This window comes from Tamandua tetradactyla, chromosome 3 (genome assembly GCF_023851605.1).
Source record: "Tamandua tetradactyla isolate mTamTet1 chromosome 3, mTamTet1.pri, whole genome shotgun sequence".
Lineage (NCBI taxonomy): Eukaryota > Metazoa > Chordata > Mammalia > Pilosa > Myrmecophagidae > Tamandua > Tamandua tetradactyla.
Window position 1 is genome coordinate 84882619 of NC_135329.1, and position 20918 is coordinate 84903536.

Sequence of the window (20918 nt, forward strand, 5' to 3'; positions counted from 1 at the left end):
CTTACATTCTCATTTGCAAGGAGGATGAACTTTATTTTTTTTAATTACACCTGAGGCCCTTACACCCAGTGGAACTCTGAAACACCTGGCCACAGATACCCATGCTATCAGGCTCAGGCGATAATTTTGGAAACAGTGCAGGTTGTTGGCTAAACCCTGGTGTGTGCAAAGAGGAACCCTGTTTCTTCAAAAGAAATGGAAGTTCAAGAGATTACAGTTGACACCTGTAGTCAAACAGCATGGGACTCCCTTTTGCCTTTTTTTCTTTTAAAGACCAAAGGGCAAGGGGTGCAAGGGTAGTTCAATGGTGGAATTCTTGCCTGCCATGCAGGAGACCCTGGGTTTGATTTCCGGTCCATGCACTTCCAAAAAAAGAAAAAAAAAATCAACAAATGATGCTGCAATAATGGGATACTCACATGGAAAAATAAATGTAACCCCACGATACAGCATACAAAAAAAAAAAAGACTAAAGGGCAGCTTTAAAAGATCTCACATTCTTCTGAAATGTGAAAAATCAGCTATCTGATCGGAGATCAGTAGAGGTGAGAGTAGGGGTGGTGGAGGCACTGTAAAGCTGCTTCCGGCTCAGTCTAGGTTCTGTTCTTGGCTTGACTATCTGGTTTTGTAAACAGTATTCAATGGGCTGGTGGAGGAAACTTGATTTTCTGAATCAATACTGCACAAAGGACCATAGTAGAGTCCTGAGGAAGTAATGCTTTGGGTAATTTCCTGCCAGTCCTGCCTCTTCTCATCGTAAAATGAGGCTGTCAGACTAGGATTCTAGGGTCTCTTTCTGTAGCCTTACTTGCTCTATTTCTATGTGTACAACTCCTGTGTGCCACAGCCAATTGAAAAGCAAATGACCCTCCAGTTTCAAAACCGCAACACTACACTGATGGGGAAAAGGAGCAGGAGGGATTGCCAGCTGACCGTTTGTTACTCAACAAATTTCTGCTGCCATCAGACACCTCCCGCCCCCAGCATCCCCACTCTTTGATCTGACCTTGGCTTACAACCAAAGAAATGACCCAGGGTACTGAAAACTGCAATCTGCACAGTCTTGGACTCTGAAGGCCTGAGGCTGAAATCTTGGTACTGCTACTTAGAAACCAGGCAACTCCTTACTTCTCTGAGTCTGATCTGCTTTTTGTCAGAACTGTGAGTCTACGTGAAGCTGCTGGAAACGTTCTGCCCAGCCCCAGTAAGGAAGGAGTACCCAGTGGTACCACGGCCATATGTACCACTGGGTGTGTGGACTATCACCCAGGGCTGGGAGTGTATGGGGACACATGGACAAGTATCAAGTCCTGGGGAATCTCAAGTTTCTCCAGGCACTTGAAAGGAAGTGGCAAAGCCCCTCAAGCTAGACTGTCCTTATGATCTGGAAGATTAGGAAAGACTCCTTGAAGTAAGCCTGGCTGGACTTCAGGGTGGGAGGGCTTCTCAGGTAGAAGTAGACAACCAGTTTCTCAAACACGTATTGGAAATGACCTGAAATTGGGAGGTTCTGTACAATAACTTCAAGTATTCGGAGAACTGGGAAACATGTTATCATTCTATGTTAGGGGCAGAACACCTGGATCCAGGCAGAAAATATGGGCAACTCAGCTCACTTGGGGTCCTTCCTTTGAAAAGTACTGTAATAGGTTGTGAAAGGTGACTATAATTTCTTTTTATTATTCTTTTGATTGAAAACATAGAGTGACATTAATGAAAATTTTATTATAACAGTTTTCCATGTTTGTATAAGGTCTTTATAATTATTTTTCCTTCATTTCCCAAGAATGATACCTTGAAAATGACATTTAAGGAAACTGAAATTTGAATTTACCTTAAAGAGTGAATATCTGGATGGGCTCTAAGAATGAAGACAAGGCTCAAAAAGAACATTATTAGGACATAATAAAATACAGAATGCAAGCTATATATTAATGTAAAATTTCTTGCACTTGATAACTGAACTTAAGATGATTATATAAATAACCTTGTTCATAGGAAACATACATGGAAGTATTGTTTGTTCAAGGATTATCAAGTGTGCAATCTGCTCTCAAATGTTCAGAAAACAGACAAATACAGACAGAATGGAAGGATGGAAGGATGGGAAGGATGAAAGAAAGGGAAGGAAGGACAGAAGGATGAAAGGAAAGACCGATGAAGGTAGGAACATGTTAAAATCGGTAGATTTGGGTCTGGGGCATTTATGGTGGAATTCTCTGTATGGGGTTTGTGTTATTGCTGCAACTGTCCTGTAAGTTTGAAATCTTTTCAAAATAAAAATTAAAAAAAAAAAGAGTGACTATCCCTCTTATGTACTTGAAAATTTCTTTCACATTACTCCTCTCCCCATTTCTGTTTGACTAAATGTTAGGGAACAATTCCAATGCCAGTTCTTATCCCACATCCTCCTGTGACCCACCTACCTAACCCCAACCAGAAGTGAACTCCTTTTCTCCATATCCCTCCATAGCACTTTCTTTGACTTTACCTCCTAGGATTTGCCGCTTTCTGTCCTTTATTATGTTTAATTATGCCCAGATCTTACATAGACTACTCTTTGTGAGTTTGTTGTGGTTTAAGATCTGTGACTGATTTATCTTTCTAACTCCAGAGCCTTGCACATTCTTGTTTATAAAGATTTCATGAATGAAAAAGCATTATGAATAAACTGCCCTGTGACGCATCCCTACATGTGTTATTTATTATTCTCCTTTCTTCTCTCTTCATATGTTGACCTCCTGCTGTCCATGTGCAAAGGGTACCAAGTGTTGGCTATCAGGCTAATCCCTGGACCAGCAGATAGTCCTATATCTAGTAGTAGTTGCTCCATAACCCTCTATGATGTGACCCAATGTATATCTTCTGGAAATACGGACGCAGAGCAAATCAATCTTTTGAAAAATTATCACATTCATAAACCAAAGGAACAGGCATGTATTCTTGTATGGTATATTTCGACTCATTTTTGGTTAAATCAGTAGAGTTTACATTGTGATGTCCTAACTATTTTTCACTGCTGAGCCCAGTCCTGCATTATGATTACTTGGTTGTACGACCTTTTCATTTTCTCTAGAGTTAAAATAAAAGCATCCTTTTCCATTTGCTTAAATTTCTATGTACCACCCACATGTTCCAACAGATGTGTTAAAAGTCTCTCTTTAAAAAAGTTAAGTCTCTCTTTAAAATTTAAAAGTATTACTGTTCACCCGCTCAGAAGTATCCAACTACCCGCTACAAACCCACAGCAGGTCTTAAACGTTTAAGGCATTTGCAGAAATCCCACCGTATGGTTTTGGAGTCTCCTGCTCAGTGCTCCATCCTTGAGCGCTTCCCAGCGTCTCATCTAACCGTGGCCCGGGCCCAAGAGTCACCTGCACTCCCCAAGAGGAGGCCAAGGCTCAGGAGTTAGGATCCGGCCCTGGACGCGCCACCGGGACTTTCCGAGAAAGAGGAGGGCGGCGCGGTTGCCCCAGACCGCTTCCCGCGCGGCACGATGCCCCAACCACCCGTACGACGCCCCACCCATCCGCACGACGCCCCACCCACTCGCCTTTTGGCCCCGCCCTCCCCAGACCACGCCCCGGGGCGCTTCCGGCGGCGTCAGGACCTGCGCGCTGCACTTAGGGGCCATGGCGGCGGGCGGCAGCGATCCGCGGACTGGCGACGTGGAGGAGGACGCTTCGCAGCTCATCTTTCCCAAAGGTGAGGCAAGCTGGAGGAGGCGAGCGGTTACCTGGCTGCCCACTTCTTCCGAGAGCCAAGGAAGGGTTGCCGACGCGGGATGGGCCCGGGCAAGGATCCTCATGCCCTTGGCGTCGCATGCGCGGCGCCTTGGGAGGGATGGGGCCAACTGGCTCTCACGCCCCCAGCCATGGCGTCCTCGGCGCGGATAGTAGGGCCGGGTTGGTTTTCGCGGGGACGCACGTTGTTGGGGGAGGCCGTAGTAATTGGGTAACTCCCGGAGGTCGGGTTCGACGCTCGCTTGCGCCCGGGCGGGCCCACGGCCTGGGTGAGGAGTTTCGGGCCCCACTGTAGGAGGGCTCCAAACCCAGCTATCCCCACGGTGTCTCCTCGGCGGCCTCGTGTCACTTGGTTTAGAAGTTTATTATGCGTAATAAATAACGGCATGGTGGTACCGGGGAGGTACGTGATTTGTAATTTAGAAACCCAAAACTGGCAGAAAGCGTAAGAATTTAAAATGCTTTATCTTATTAAAGGTACTGAAAAACGCAGGCGCTCTAACAATCCTCTCCCGTTTTAAAAATTATTATACCCAAAATAAAAAGTGAAATTTCGCACCCTTTTTATCCAGAGTACTGCGATTTAGTGCTTATCTTTCAGAACTAATCTTAGGCTTATTTAGCAATTAGGCATATACACCCATACACTTTTTTCTTTCCAATAAGGAGTTATGCTATAGAAATTCTACAGCCTTTTAATTCAGCGAGACTTTGTGAAGAAATGTCCTATTCTTTCAGTGGGCTGTATCTTACTTAATGGTTCCTCTACAGTACTGGTATTATTTGTTAATGTATGTAAGGATTACTTCCAGTTTACTTAACAGAATACAGAAGTGATGGTCTAATGTTTGTGCTGTTATTGCCATAGGACAGCTTCATGGAAATTTATAGACATAATGGAAATAAACGTTAGTTTCTTTTTTAAGGGCTAAAGGTATAATAAGTAAAAAGGAGGTAGTTTTCTTAATTTCATTATGTTAACCCAATTTTTTGCACTTGGATTTTGTCTAGGTACTTTTTAGTTTTTTCTTTAACGCAATTTATTTTGATAAACTTAAGTATAACATCTGGTACACATGAAGTTTTATTGAATGGAGTGTAATTAGAACGTAGATCCTATCAGTTTATGGTATCAGAGTTCGCAGTATCTCTAAATTAACTTCTGAACTGGTATAACCATATACAATTTATATTATGTATTTTAGAATGCATTTAGATATATAGATAAGCAGTAAGCACTGAAAAGGTAAAGTATGCCTTTGCTGGGGGATGTAAAGTAAGTAAATGTGTAATATTTCATTGTAGGATTAAAAGAATATATAGGACTATTGAAAGTTTCTGAGAGTTTTTTTCTTTTATTTATTAAACATACCAACACACACTCACATTCTTACCATATGATCATTCCATTCTACATATATAATCAGTAACTCACAATATCATCACAGTAGTTGTATATTCATCATCATGATTGTTTCTTAGAACATTTGCATCAATTCACAAAAAGAAATAAAAAGAAAACATAAAAAAATTCATACATACAGTACCCCTTACCCCTCCCTTTCATTGATCACTAGCATTTCAATCTACTAAATTTATTTTAACATTTGTTCCTATTTATTTATTTTTAATCCATATGTTTTACTCATCTGTCAATAAGGTAGATAAAAGGAGTCAGACCCAAGGTTTTCACGGTCACACAGTCACATTGGGAAAGCTATATCATTATACAATCATCTTCAAGAAACATGGCTACTGGAACATAGCTCTATATTTACAGCCAGTTCCGTCCAGCCTCTCCATTACACCTTAACTAAAAAGGTGTATCATCTATATTATGCGTAAGAATAGCCTCCAGGATAACCTCTCAACTCTGTTTGGAATCTCTCAGCCATTGACACTTTATTTTGTCTCATTTCACTCTTTCCCCCTTTTGGTGGAGAAGGTTTTCTCAATCCCTTGTGAATGTGCTGAGTCCCAGCTCATGTAGGATTTCTGTCCCACATTGCCAGGAAGGTCCACACCCCGGGGAGTTATGTCCCACGTAGACTGGGGGAGGGTGGTGTGTTTGCTTGTTGTGTTGGCTGGAGAGAGAGAGGCCACATCTGAGCAACAAGAGAGGTTCTCTTGGGGGTAACTCTTAGAACTGATTTTAAGTGGAATTAGCCTATCCTTTGCGGAGTTAAGTTTAATATGAACAACCCCCAAGATTGGGGGCTCAGCCTATTGCTTTGGTTATCCCCGCTGCTTGTGAGAATATTAAGAATTCAACTTGGGGAGGTTGAATTTTCCCCCTTTCTCACCATTCCCCCAAGGGGACTTTGCAAATAATTTTTTATTCACTGTTCAAATCACTGGGATTTATCGGTGCATCACACTGGACAAACCTACAAAATCTCATTCCCTACTTAAGGTTCTATGTACCGTGGTGTTCAATTAAGCTGTCCACATAACATATTAGGAAATGCACTAGTCAAAATGTAAATTAGGTACCAAATTTTTTGCTTTAGTCTCACACATAAGTTCAAGTTTTAAAATATTAATTACCATCTATTTTCAAAACCCTGCAGTATTGACATTCCTTTGTTCTTCCTTATGCAAAAACATTTTTAAATGTGTACATTTAGTCACTATCATTATACACTCTAGGCATTCCTAGATTATACCATCTCAGTCTTTATCATCTTTCTTTTTTATTTCATTTGAGCCCCCAGCCCTCCTCCCTCTATCATTCTCACATTCAGCTTCATTCAGTCTTTTAACATAGTTGTATTGCAGTTAGGTAGTATTGTGCTATCCATTTCTGAATTTTACAATCAGTCTTGTTGCACAATCTGTATCCTTTCAGCTCCAAATACCCAATGTCTACCCTATTTCTAACTACTGATGGTCTCTATTACAAACTGAAGTTTTCCAAGTTCATTCACTAATGTCAGTTCTTATCAGTGAGACCATACCATATTTGTCCTTTTGTTTCTGGCTAATCTCACTCAGCATAATGTCCTTAAGGTCCATCCGTGTTGTTATATACTTTATAACTTTATTCTCTTTTACAGCTGCCAAATGTTCCGTCATATGTATATACCACAGCTTGTTTAGCCACTCGTCTGTTGATGGACATTTTGGCTGTTTCTATCTCTTGGCAGTTGTAAATATGCTGCTATAAACATTGGTGTGCAAATGTCCGTTTGTGTCCTTGCCCTCATGTCCTCTGAGTGGATACGTAGCAATGGTATTGCTGGGTCTTGTGGCAGTTCTATGCTTAGCTTCCTGAGGAACACCAAACTTCCTTCCACAGCGTTTGTTCCATTTTATGTTCCCACCAACAGTGAATAAGTGTGCCTCTTTCTCCATATGCTCTCCAGCACTTGTCGTTTCTGTTTTATTGATACTGGCCATTCTGGTGGGTGTGAGATAATATCGCATTATGGTTTTGATTTGCATTTCCCTAATAGCCAGGGAAGTTGAGCATCTTTTCATGTGCCTTTTGGCCATTTGTATTTCCTCTTCTGAGAAGTGTCAGTTCATGTCTTTTGTCCATTTTCTAATTGGGTTGTCTGTCTTTTTGTTGTTGAGCTGAACAGTCTCTTTATATATTCTGGATGCTAGACCTTTATCTGATATATTGTTTCCAAATATTGTCTCCCTTTGTGTAGGCTGTCTTTTTACCTTCTTGACTAAGTTCTTTGATGTGCAAAAGTGTTTAATTTTGAGGAGTTCCCATTTCTTTCTTTCTTTCTTCAGTGCTCTTGCTTTGGGTGTAAGGTCTAGGAAACCGCCTCCTAGTATAAGATTTATAAGATATTTCCCTACATTTTCTTATAACAGTTTTATGGTCTTAGATCTAATGTTTAGGTCTTTGATCAATTTTGAGTTAACTTTTGTATAGGGTGTGAGATATGGATCCTCTTTCACTCTTTTGTGTGTGATTATCCAGTTCTCCAGGCACTGTTTATTGAAGAGACTGTTCTGTCCCTGGTGAGTTTGCTTAACTACCTTATCAAAGATCAATTGTCCATAGATGAGAGGGTCTATATTTGAACACTCTGTTTGATTCCATTGCTCAATATATCTATCTTTATGCCAGTACCATGCTGTTTTGACTGCTGTAGCTTCATAATATGCCTTAAAGACAGGTAACGTGAGACCTCTGACTCCTTTTTTTTTCCTCAGGATACTTTTAGCTATTCAGGGCACCCTGCCAGTGCCGGTTTGAAAGGATGTATGTCCCCTAGAAAAGCCATGTTTTAATCTAAATCCCATTTCATAAAGGCAGAATAATCCCTATTCAATACTGTATGTTTGCAGTTGTAATCAGATCATCTCCCTGGAGATGTGTTTTAATCAAGAGTGGTTGTTTAGCTGAATTAGGTGATGACATGTCTGCACCCATTTGGGTCGGTCTTGACAAGTTTTTGGAGTCCTTTGAAAGAGGAAACATTTTAGAGAATGAAAGAGATTCAGAGATAGCAGAGCAGAATGACATAGCCACGAAAAGCAGAGTCCACCAGCCAGCGACCTTTGGAGGTGCAGAAGGAAAATGCCTCCCAGGGAGCTTCATGAAACAAGAAGCCAGGAGAAGAAGCTAGCAGATAAGGCCATGTTCACCATGATGAGATGAGATTTCCAGATGAGAGAGAAACTCTGACTGTGTTTGCCATGTGCCCTTCCACTTGAGAGAGAAACCTTGAACTTCATCGACCTTCTTGAACCAGGGTATCTTTCCCTGGATGCCTTAGATTGGACATTTCAATAGACTTGTTTTAATTGGGACATTTTCTCATCCTTAGAACTGTAAACTAGCAACTTATTAAATTCTCCTTTTTAAAAGCCATTCTGTTTCTGGTATTGCATTCTGGCAGCTAGCAAACTAGAACACTGCCCTTCCAGAGGAATTTGATTATTGATTTTTCTATTTCTGAAAAGTAAGTTTTGGGGATTTTAATTGATATTGCATTGAATCTGTAAATTAATTTAGGTAGAATTGACATCTGAACTATATTTAATCTTCCAATCCATGAACAAGTATGCCCTTCCATTTATTTAGGTCTTCTGTGATTTCTTTTAACAATTTCTTGAGTGTACTTTTTATAGGTCTTTTGTCTCTTTAGTTAAATTTATTCCTAAATATTTTATTCTTTTGGTTGCAGTTGTAAATGGAATTCTTTTCTTGATTTCCCCCTCAGATTGTTCATTATTAGTGTATAGAAACACTACAGATTTTTGAGTGTTGACCTTATAACTTGCCACTTTGCTATACTCATTTATTAGGTCTAGTAGTTTTGCGGTGCATTTTTCGGAGTTTTCAACATATAGTGTCATATCATCTGCAAAGATTGAGAGTTTTACTTCTTGCTTTCCAATTTTGATGCCTTGTACTTCTTTTTCTTGTCTAATTGCTCTTGCTAAAACATCCGACACAGTGTTAAATAACAGTGGTGATAGTGGACATCCTTGTTTTGTTCCGGGTCTTAAGCGGAAAGTTTTTGGATTTTCCCCTTTGAGGATGATGTTAGCTGTGGTTTTTTCATATATTCCCTTTATCACGTTGAGGAAGTTCCCTTCTATTCCTATCTTTCGAAGTGTTATCAACAGGAAAGGATGTTGAATTTTGTCAAATGCCTTTTCTGTATCAATCGAGATGATCATGTGGTTTTTCTGTTTTGTTGACATGGTGTATTACATTAATGGAATTTTTTATATTGAACCATCCTTGCATACACTGGGATGAATACTAATTGATCATGGTGTATAATTTTTTTAATGTGCTGCTGGATTCAATTTGTAAGTATTTTGTTGAGGATTTTGCATCTGTATTCATTAGAGAGATTGGTCTATAATTTTCTTTTTTTGTAATATCTTTGTCTGACTTTGGTATGAGGGTGATGTTGGCTTCATAGAAAGAGTTAGGTAGCTTTCCCTCCTGTTCAATTTTTTTTGAAGAGTTTGACTAGGATTGGTACTAATTTTTCCTTGAATGTTTGGTAGAATTCACATGTGAAGCCATCTTGTCCTGGACTTTTCTTTTTGGGGAACTTCTTAATAACTAATTCAGTTTCTTTACTAATGATTGTTTGTTGAGGTCATCTGTTTCTTCTCGAGTCGATGTTGGTTGTTCATACCTTTCTAGGAAGTTGTCCATTTCTTCTGCATTGTTGAATTTATTAGCATAAAGTTGTTCATAGTGTCCTCTCATTACTTCCTTTATTTCTGCAGGGTCAGTGGTTATGTCTCCTCTTCCATTTCTGATTTTATTTATTTGCATCCTCTCTCTTCTTTTTTCACCCTCACTAAGGGTCCATCAATCTTATTGATTTTCTCATAGAACCAACTTCTTGTTTTTTTTATTTTCTCGATTGTTTTCATGTCCTCAGTTTCATTTATTTCTGCTCTCATCTTCATTATTTCTTTCTTTTTGCTTACTCTGGGGTTACTTTGCAGTTCTTTCTCTAGTTCTTCCAAATGGACAGTTAATTCCTCCATTTTTGCCCTTTCTTCTTTTTTGATATAGGCATTTAGGGCAATAAATTTCCCACTTAGCACTGCCTTTGCTGCATCCTTTAAATTTTGATATGTTGTGTTTTCATTTTCATTTGCCTCGAGATATTTACTGATTTCTCTTGTAATTTCTTCCTTGACCCACAATTGTTTAAGAGTGTGTTGTTGAGCCTCCATATATTTGTGAATTTTTTGGCACTCTGCCTGTTATTGATTTCCAGCTTCATTTCTTTATGATCTGAGAAAGTGTGTCATATGATTTCAGTCTTTTTACATTTATTGAGACTTGCTTTGTGACCCAGCATATGGTCTATCTTTGAGAATGATCCATGAGCACTTGAGAAAAAGGTGTATCCTGATGTTGTGGGGTGCGGTGTTCTATAAATGTCTGTTAAGTCTAGCTCATTTATTGTATTATTCAAATTCTGTTTCTTTATTGATCTTCTGTCTAGATATTCTGTCCATTGATGAGACTGTGGAATTGTCTCCAACTATTATGGTAGACGTGTCTATTTCTCTTTTCAGTGTTTGCCTCATGTATTTTGGAGCATTCTGGCTCGGTGCATAAATATTTATGATTGTTATGTCTTCTTGTTCAGTTGTTCCTTTTATTAATACTCAGTGTCCTTGTCTCTTTTAACTGCTTTACATTTGAAGTCTAATATGTTGGGTATTAGTATAGCTTCTCCTGCTCTTTTCTGATTGTTATTTGCATGAAATATCTTTTCCCAACCTTTCAGTTTCAATCTGTGTTTATCCTTGAGTCTAAGATGTGTTTCCTGTAGACAGCATATAGATGGGTTCTGTTTCTTTTTCAGGCAAACTTTTATTTCAGATAAAAACAGAGGGGCGGGCCGCGGTGGCTCAGCGGGCAAAGTGCTTGCCTGCTATGCCGGAGGACCTCGGTTCGATTCCCGGCCCCAGCCCATGTAACAAATACGGAGAAACAGAATACAATAAAACAAGAAAATGTTTAAAAGATGTTTCCCTTTCTTCCTTCCTTCCTTCCTTCTATCCTTCCTTCCTTCTCTCTGTAAAAAAAAAAAAAAAACAGAACACCTAGACAGTGTTTCAAGAGGTAGAGAAAAACCTGAGTCCTGTTTTTTAATCCATTCTCCCAGTGTATGTCTTTTGATTGGGGAGCTTAATCCACTAATATTTAGTGTTATTACTGCATGGGTAGTATTTTCTCATACCATTTTGCCTTTTGGATTTTATATGTTATATCTAATTTTTCTTCTTTTTACCTTTACCAATAGTCTTCATTTCTACACTCTTCTCTACACCACTCTCTCCTGTCTTTTCCTATCTGTCTCTAGTGTTCCTTTTAGTATTTCTTGCAGACCTGGTCTCTTGTCACAAATTCTTTCAGTGATTTTTTTCTCTGAAAATATTTTAATTCCCCCTCTCATTTTTGAAGGACAGTTTTGCTGGAATTAGAATTCTTGATTGGCAATTTTTCTCTTTTAGTAACTTAAATATATCATTCCACTGTCTTCTCGCCTCCATGGTTTCTGCTGAGAAATCTTTGCAGTCTTGTTGGGCTTCCCTTGTATGTGATGGATTGCTTTTCTCTTGCTACTTTCAAGATTCTCTCTTCCTCTTTGACATCTGACATTCTCATTAATAAGCATCTTGGAGTACGTCTATTTGGATCTGTTCTCTTTGGGGTACACTGCACTTCTTGGATCTGTAATTTTAAGTCTTTCATAAGAGTTGGAAATTTTCAGTGATAATTTCCTCCATTAGTTTTCCTCCTCCTTTTTCCTTCTCTTCTTCTGAAACATCCACAAGATGTATGTTTGTGTGCTTCATGTTATTCAGTTCCCTGAGTCCCTGCTCATATTTTTCCATTCTTTTCCCTGTATTTTCTCTTGTTTGTCGGATTTCAGATGTTCTGTCCTCCAGTTCACTAATCCTATCTTCTGCCTCATGAAATCTGACATTGTTGGTTTCGGTTCTTTTTTTTTTTTTCATCTTTTACTGTGCCTTTCAATGCCATCAGTTCCATAATTTGTATTTTCAGACTTTAATTTCTTCTTTTTGTTCATTCCTTGCCTTCTTTATATCCTCCCTCAGTTCATTGATTTGATTTTTGATGAGGTTTCCATGTCTTTTCCAACATTCTGAATTAATTGTTTCAACTCCTGTATCTCATTTAATTGTTGGTTTGTTCCTCTGACTGGGCCATATCTTCAATTATCCTAGTATGATTCATTATTTTTTGCTGGCGTCTAGGCATTTAATTACCTTAATTAATTTATTCTGGAGATTCTTTTCACTTTTTTTACCTAGGATTTTCTTGCTGAATGACTTTGTTGTCTCTCTGTTCTTTGACATTTAGTTCAACTTATTCTGGATCTCTAGCTTAGGTTTTAACATATCAGAATTTTTCACTTCTTGTTTACTTGTTTCTTGCCTTTCCTGTATGGTGCTTTCCCCCTCCCCTGTTTTACGTATTATAGACCCCAGTCAGATTTTCCCAGATCAGAATGCCTCTTCTTAGGAGGAAAGAGTCACCTGGGTCAGTTTTCCATGTGGGTGAGATCCAGCAGATTGAAAGGCTTTCCTCTGAAGCCTCTGAACTCTGCGTTTTCCCTGTCCTGCCAGTATGTGGCGCTTTTCGGCCTGCGGGTCGTGCCAGCATAGGGTGATGCAGTACCTTTAACTTCAGCAGACTCTCCTTGCTAGGGGTGTGGTTGAGACAGAGGAGAGGTTGTAGGCTGGCTTTAAAGGCTCCAGTTTTCCAAACCCTGGGGTGTGAATTCCTTGAGGGAGGGAATCCACCTGAGCTGGGTCCCCCCCACTCCAGCTAAGCCACAGTGTCCAGACAAACACTCAGACAAGCTTAATTCTGCCTATGCCTGGGGCAGTTGGAGCCTGAGAAGTCTTGGAACTGTATCCAAAGAGTAGTCAAGCCACAGAAACAGCCACAAAAAAGAAAAAGAAAAATCCTTTCCAGAGCCGGCTCCTATTCCTTGGGTTTGCCAAACAAGAGTTTAAGTTGGTATGTTGCTTTGTGTATCTTCAGGTCCTGTGTGCCCCCTCCTTTCTTCAGGGCCCAGACCCTTTCAAGTATTACATGCTACAGATCAAAAAAACCTCTGTTTCTTTTTTTTCTTTTTCCATCAGCCCTGGCCCTCTGCACTGGGGCAAAAACCAGCAACCTCCACTTTGACTGGAGGTTCAGCTGAGCTGGGGCCTACTTTTAGTGTCACAATTTTTTAATTAATTCCACAATTGGAGCTGGGTTGTGGTCAGCCCCTGCAGCTGCTAAATTCTCTTTCCTTTCCCCTCTGGGATGCAGCCTGTGGGGGAGGGGCACTGGCCACCACAGTTCGGGGAACTCACCGTTCTGGGTGGGGTCACAGCTCGTCCAGACTGGGGTGCACTGTGTGTTCGGTCACTGATGGGGCCCCAGCAGTTGTTCCGTACTGTTCCTGGCTATTAACTAGCTGCTCTGGAGAACGAATTAAATCCCAGACATCAGTAAACTGCCATCTTGGCCCCTCTGAGAGTTTTTAGTGGTAGTATTCACAACCGTATTTGTTCACAAATAAAATTTGTCCATCTTTTTGATGTAATTAACAGCATATCTATTGAAGATAGGCCAATTTTTCCAAAAAAGGATTACATAAATTCCATCACACCCGTCACCCCCTTCCTAACTAAACAAATCCATTAAACTGTTCTGTAATTGAGGGAAAATATAATTGCTTACCTACTGAAATAGCCACCTGTAGGATTATTAAACTCTGTCCCCCACAAAGACATGCTCAGGTCCTAATCTTTGGTCCTTTGGGTGTAAACCCTTTTGTAAATAGGATTTTCAAAGATCCTTTTAGTTAAGGTGAGGTGAAATTCAATCAAGATGGGTCTTGATCGATTATGACTGGAGTCCTTATAAACAGGAAAGTTTAGATATAGAATCAGGAGACAGATTGCTACATGTTATGGTTGTAGAGATTAAGTTATGCCAGCAAGCCACCACCAGAATCTACAGATTTCAGAGAAAACTTTATCCTGGTGACACTTTATTTTGAACTTTATCCTCCAAATAGAATAAATACTGGTTGCTTGATTACGCCATCTGGTCTGTGGCATTTGTCACAGTAGCTCTGGCAAACAAGTACTACCCTTTTCATCACTTGAGGGATTTTAAGCATGAAGGAAACATGACCCCTGCTCTGGAGAAACTCACTGATAAATGGGAAAGACAGAAACAAACAAGCTCTTAACACTTTGTGGTAAATATTAGGAACATAAGCTCTTATGGGAATGTGGGCAAAGAATGGTTTTCTTAAGGGGATGTTACTGTTTTTCACTATTTATCTGAAAATTTAGGTAAATGTTGCTATGTATTATGGAAAGATGCTATTGGTTTTTTTCTTTGAAACCTAATTTTTAAAGATTACTTATAGAACCATTGGTCAAGAGAATTATCTTTTTAATCAGTTTTTTAAATTAATTTTTAAATTTTTAAAAAATATAACAAACACAAACATTCTTAACTTATGATCATTCTATTCTACATATATAATCAGTAATTCACAATAACATCACATAGTTGCATATTCATCATCATGATCATTTCTTAGAACATTTGCATCAATTCAGAAAAAAGAAATAAAAAGACAACAGAAAAAAATTCATATACACCATACCCCTTACCTCTCTCTTTCATTGATCACTGGCGTTTCAATCTAAATTTATTTTAACATTTGTTCCCCCTATTACTTATTTTTGTTCCATATGTTTTACTCATCTCTTGATAAGATACACAAAAGGAGCATCAGACACAAGGTTTTCACAATCACACAGTTACATTGGGAAAGCTATATCATTATATAATCCTCTTCAAAAAACGTGGCTACTGAAACACAGCTCTACATTTTCAGGCAGTTCCCTCCAGCCTCTCCATTACATCTTAACTAACAAGGTGATAGCTATTTAATGCATAAGAATAACCTCCAAAATAACCTCTCGACTCTGTTTGGAATCTGTCAGCCATGGACACTTTATTTTGTCTCATTTCGCTCTTCCCCCTTTTGGTCAAGAAGGTTTTCTCAATCCCTTGATGCTGAATCTCAGCTCATTCTAGGATTTCTGTCCCATGTTGCCAGGAAGGTCCACATGCCTGGGAGTCATGTCCCACGCAGACAGGGGGCGGGGAGTGAGTTTGACTGTTGTGTTGGCTGGAGAGAGAGGCCACATCTGAGCAACAAAAGAGATTCTCTTAGGGGTGACTCTTAGGCCTGATTTTAAGTAGGCTTGACATATCCTTTGTGGGGCTGTTTCATATGAACAAACCCCAAGATTGAGGGCTCAAGCTTATAGCTTTGGTTGTCCACACTGCTTGTGAGAATACCAAGAATTCAACTTGGGGAAGTTGAATTTCCCCCCTTTCTCACCATTCCCTGAAGGGGATGTTACAAATACTTTTTTATTCACTGTTCAAATCACTCTGTACAAACCAGCAAAATCTCATGCCCTGCTCAAGGTTCCGTGTACTTACAGTGTTCACTTAAGCTGTCTACAGAAGTTATATTAGGAAATGCACTATACAAATGTAAATTTTGTCCCAAATAAACTTTTTTGCTTTAGTGTCACACATAAGTTGAAATTTTAAAATATTAATTACCATCTATTTCCCACACCCTGCAGTAATCACATTCCTTTGTTCTTCTTCATGCAAAAACATTTTTTTAATTTGTGCATTTAGTCACTATCATTGTAGACTCATGGCATTCCTAGATTATACCATCTCAGTCTTTATCGTCTTTCTTTCTGATTTCATTTGTGCCCCCAGCCCTCCTCCCTCTATCATTCTCACATTCAGCTTCATTCAGTGTTTTAGCATAATTGTATTAGAGTTAGGTAGTATTGTGCTATCCATTTCTGAGTTTCTACAATCAGTCCTGTTGCACAATCTGTATCCCTTCAGCTTCCAATTACCCAATATCTTACCCTATTTCTGTCTCCTGATGGTCTCTGTTACCAACGAAATATTCCAAGTTTATTCACTAATGTCAGTTCATAGCAGTGAGTCCATGCCATATTTGTCCTTTTGTTTCTGACTAATCTCACTCAGCATAATGTCCTTAAGGTCCATCCATCTTATTACATACTTCCTAACTTTATTCTGTCTTACAACTGCATAATATTCCATTATCTGTATATACCACAGTTTGTATAGCCACTCGTCTGATGATGGACGTTTTGGCTGTTTCCATCTCTTCGCAATTGTGAATATGCTACTATAAACATTGGTGTGCAAATGTCCATTTATGTCATTACCCTCATGTCCTTTGAGTAGATACCTAAGAATGGTATTACCTGGTCATATGGCAATTCTATATTTAGCTTTCTGAGGAACCATCAAACTGCCTTCCACAGTGGTTGTACCATTTGACATTCCCACCAACAGTGGATAAGTGTGCCTCTTTCTCCACATCCTCTCCAGCACTTGTCATTTTCTGTTTTAGTGATAATGGCCATTCTGGTAGGTGTGAGATAATATCTCACTGTGGTTTTGATTTGCATTTCCCTAATAGCCAGGGAGGTTGAGCATCTTTTCATGTGCCTTTTGGCCATTTGTATTTCCTCTTCTGAGAAGTGTCTGTTCAAGTCTTTTGCCCATTTTGTAATTGGGTTGTCTATCTTTTTGTTGTTGAGTTGAACAATCTCTTTATATATTCTGAATACTAGACCTTTATCTGATAAATTGTTTCCAAATATTGTCTCCCATTGTGTAGGCTGTCTTTTTACTTTCTTGACGAAGTTCTTTGATGCACAAAAGTGTTTAATTTTTTTTAACATTTTTTATTGTGAAATATAGCATATATAAAAGCAAAGAAAGAAAGAACGATACTTTTCAAAGTACACTTCAACAAATAGTTACAGAACAGATTTCAGAGTTTGTTATAGGTTTCCATATTTCTATTTCAAATCCTTCATTCTAGCTGCTCCAAAATACTGGAGTCCAGAAGGAATTTCAGTATAGTGATTCAGCAGTAACATTGGTCTGTCAAATCCTATTTTCTCTGTTATATCTTCTCCGTCTCCTTTGCTCCTTCTCCCAGTCTATAAGGCTCCTTAGGCAATGTCTGTTCTGACTTTTTCATGTTAAGAAGGGCTGTCAGCAGTAAAGGATAGGGGGATGTAATTAATTGATAATATTGAGGCTGGTACCTCTGAGTTCCAGGATTTATCTGATCTAGGAATCCTCTGGAAATTGTAGGCTTTGGGAAAGCAAATTTAGTGAATGAGACCCCTATAGAGTGTCATCTCAAGCCCTGCTGGTTTTCACGAGTGAACAGGAGTGATGTTGGTTGAGGTTTAGCAAACCATGGCAGTTAGCACTATCTGACTGAAGCTTGCATAAGAGTAGCCTCCAGAATAGCCTCTTGTCTCCGTTTGATCTCTCTTGGCTACTGATGCGTTGTTTTGTTTTTTTTTTTATTTCTTTTATTAATCAAGAGAAAAGAAAAGAAATTAACAACATTTAGAAATCATTCCATTCTACACATGCACTCAGTAATTCTTAGTATCATCACATAGATGTATGACCATCATTTCTTAGTACATTTGCATCGATTCAGGAAAAGAACTAGCAAAACAGCAGAAAAAGATATAGAATGTTAATATAGAGAAGAGAATTAAAATAATAATACTAATAAAAAATATATCTATATATATAAACACAGGAAAAGAAAAAAACAAAAACAAAAGATACAAACAAACAAACAAACAAAAAACTATATTTCAAGTGCAGCTTCATTCAGTGTTCCAACATAGTTACATTATACTTAGGTATCATTGTGCTGTCCATTTTTGAGTTTTTGTATCTAGTCCTGTTGCACAGTCTGCATCCCTCCAGCTCCAATTACCCATTATCTTACCCTGTTTCTAACTCCTGCTGGTCTCTGTTACCAATGATATATTCCAAGCTGATTCTCGAATGTCGGTTCACATCAGTGGGACCATACAGTATTTGTCCTTTAGTTTTTGGCTAGACTCACTCAGCATAATGTTCTCTAGGTCCATCCGTGTTATTACATGCTTCATAAGTTTAGTCTTTCTTAAAGCTGCATAATATTCCATCGTAGGTATACGCCACAGTTTGTTTAGCCACTCGTCTGTTGATGGACATTTTGGCTGTTTCCATCTCTTTGCAATTGTAGACAATGCTGCCACAAACACTGGTGTGCAAATGTCCGTCTGTGTCCTTGCCCTTAAGTCCTTTGAGTAGATACCTAGCAGTGGTATTGCTGGGTCGTAATCCATTCTGCCAGTCTATGTCTCCTGTCTGGGAAATTCAGTCCATTAACTTTTAGTGATATTACTGTTTGGATAATACTTTCCTCTACCATTTCGGCTTTTGTATTATATATATCATATCTGATTTTCCTTCTTTCTACACTTTACTCCATACCTCTCTCTTCTGTCTTTTCGTATCTGACTCTAGTGCTCCCTTAAGTTTTCTTGCAGAGCTGGTCTCTTGGTCACAGATTCTCTCAGTGACTTTTTGTCTATAAATGTTTTAATTTCTCCTTCATTTTTGAAGGACAATTTTGCTGGATATAGAAGTCTTGGTTGGCAGTTTTTCTCTTTTAGTATTTTAAATATATCATCCCACTGTCTTCTAGCTTCCATGGTTTCTGCTGAGAAATCTACACATAGTCTTATTGGGTTTCCCTTGTATGTGACAGATTGTTTTTCTCTTGCTGCTTTCAAGATCCTCTCTTTCTCTTTGACCTCTGACATTCTAACTAGTAAGTGTCTTGGAGAACGCCTATTTGGGTCTATTCTCTTTGGGGTGCGCTGCACTTCTTGGATCTGTAAATTTAGGTCTTTCATAAGAGTTGGGAAATTTTCAGTGATAATTTCTTCCATTAGTTTTTCTCCTCCTTTTCCCTTCTCTTCTCCTTCTGGGATACCCACAGCACGTATGTTTGTGCGCTTCATATTGTCATTCAGTTCCCTGATCCCCTGCTCAAGTTTTTCCATTCTTTTCCCTATAGTTTCTGTTTCTTTTTGGAAATCAGATGTTCCATCCTCCAGTTCACTAATTGTAGCTTCTGTCTCTTTAGATCTACCATTGTAGGTATCCATTGTTTTTTCCATTTTTTCTTCTTTGTCCTTCACTCCCATAAGTTCTGTGATTTGTTTTTTCAGATTTTCTATTTCTTCTTTTTGTTCAGCCCATGTCTTCTTCATGTCCTCCCTCAATTTATTGATTTGGTTTTTGAAGAGTTTTTCCATTTCTGTTCGTATATTCAGCATTAGTTGTCTCAGCTCCTGTATCTCATTTGAACTATTGGTTTGTTCCTTTGACTGGGCCATATCTTCAATTTTCCGAGCGTCATCCATTATTTTCTGCTGGTGTCTGGGTATCTGATCAGATTTCCCTGGATGTGGGACCTGGCTGGTTGCAAGGTTTTTCTGTGAAATCTCTGGGCTCTGTTTTTCTTTTCCTGCCCAGTAGGTGGCGCTCGTGGCGCTCGTCTGTCTGCAGGCCCCACCAGTAAAAGATGCTGTGGCTCCTTTAACTTGCCAATCCGAATCTCGCAGTCGGCCTGGGAAACCGCGCGTGAAGGAGGGGTCGCTGGCCGCCACGGCTTGGGGGAGTGCCAGTCCAAATTGTCCAGCTGGCCCAAGACGCCAAGCGTGGCGGGAGGGCCCCGCTATCCAACGTTCCCAGTCAGACCGGGGAGCCACGTGCGTGGAGGGGACCCCAGTCGCCAGCCACCCCGGCCAGGAAAACGCGCGCCCCTCGGGTATCTCACCGCAGCGGATTCTCCCTGCCTGTTCAGCCGTTCCAGAATGGGGTACGCTGTCTTTTTGGTCTCTTTCGTGGCTCCGGGAGCTGTTTCGTATTGTTTCTGTTTCTTTAGTTGCTGTTCTGGAGGAGAAACTAAGACCCACGCGTCTTACTCAGCCGCCATCTTCCTCCCCCTGATGCCTTGTTTTATTACACTTCCTTTCTGCCTTTTGGTAAGGAGGGCATTGTCTATCCCACGGTCCCAGGGCCAGACCCATCCCTGGAAGTCATACCCCATGTTGACAGGGGGATTTTCACCCCTGGATGTCATGTCCTACTAGGGGGGAGGTTAATGATTTTCCTTGCAGAGTTGAGCTTAGAGTGAGAGCACAGCTAAGGCACAAAAGGTTTCCTGGAAGCGACTCTTAGGCTTCATTATGGCTTGTCTTGGCTTTTCCACTAGAGAAATAAGTTTCATGAGGGCAAACCTCAAAATCAGGGGTTTCACCTATTTTCTTGATAGTCCACAGTGGTTGAGAGGCTACAGAGTTTCCATATGAGATAGTTCCATATTATATTTCCTTCTTCTTCAGACCCTCAAGGGACTCGACCCATTTTTAATTATTAGCCCACCATAGTCTGAGATGTGTCCTGTCATTACAGGAAGCTACACAAAATTGCAAGGCCCCATTCCCATTCTGAACTCCCAAGAGTTTGGGTTGTTTAAATGAGCTGTCCAGACAGGTTGATTAAGATTGTGTGTTACAGAAAATTTAGGTTCTACAAATAATAAACCTCTCTGCTTTGGTCGCATAAGTAGGTGAAGGTCTAGGGTACATACACTATCATCTTTTTTCCTGTATTCTGATTTACATTAATCCCATCTTGACTAGCTTGTTTTTTCTTTAATTTAT

General features: G+C 39.7%; 1 protein-coding gene across 1 annotated transcript in view; it reads left to right on the top strand.

Moving 5' to 3' along the window:
* The first annotated feature begins 3575 nt into the window (after positions 1-3575).
* Positions 3576-20918, top strand: part of POLR2D (RNA polymerase II subunit D) — a 28651-nt gene continuing 11308 nt past the window's right edge. Inside the window, exon 1 of the mRNA XM_077153446.1 lies at positions 3576-3705. Coding sequence (XP_077009561.1) covers positions 3633-3705 — 73 coding nt within the window. The 5' untranslated portion in view covers positions 3576-3632. The remainder of the gene's footprint in view (positions 3706-20918) is intronic.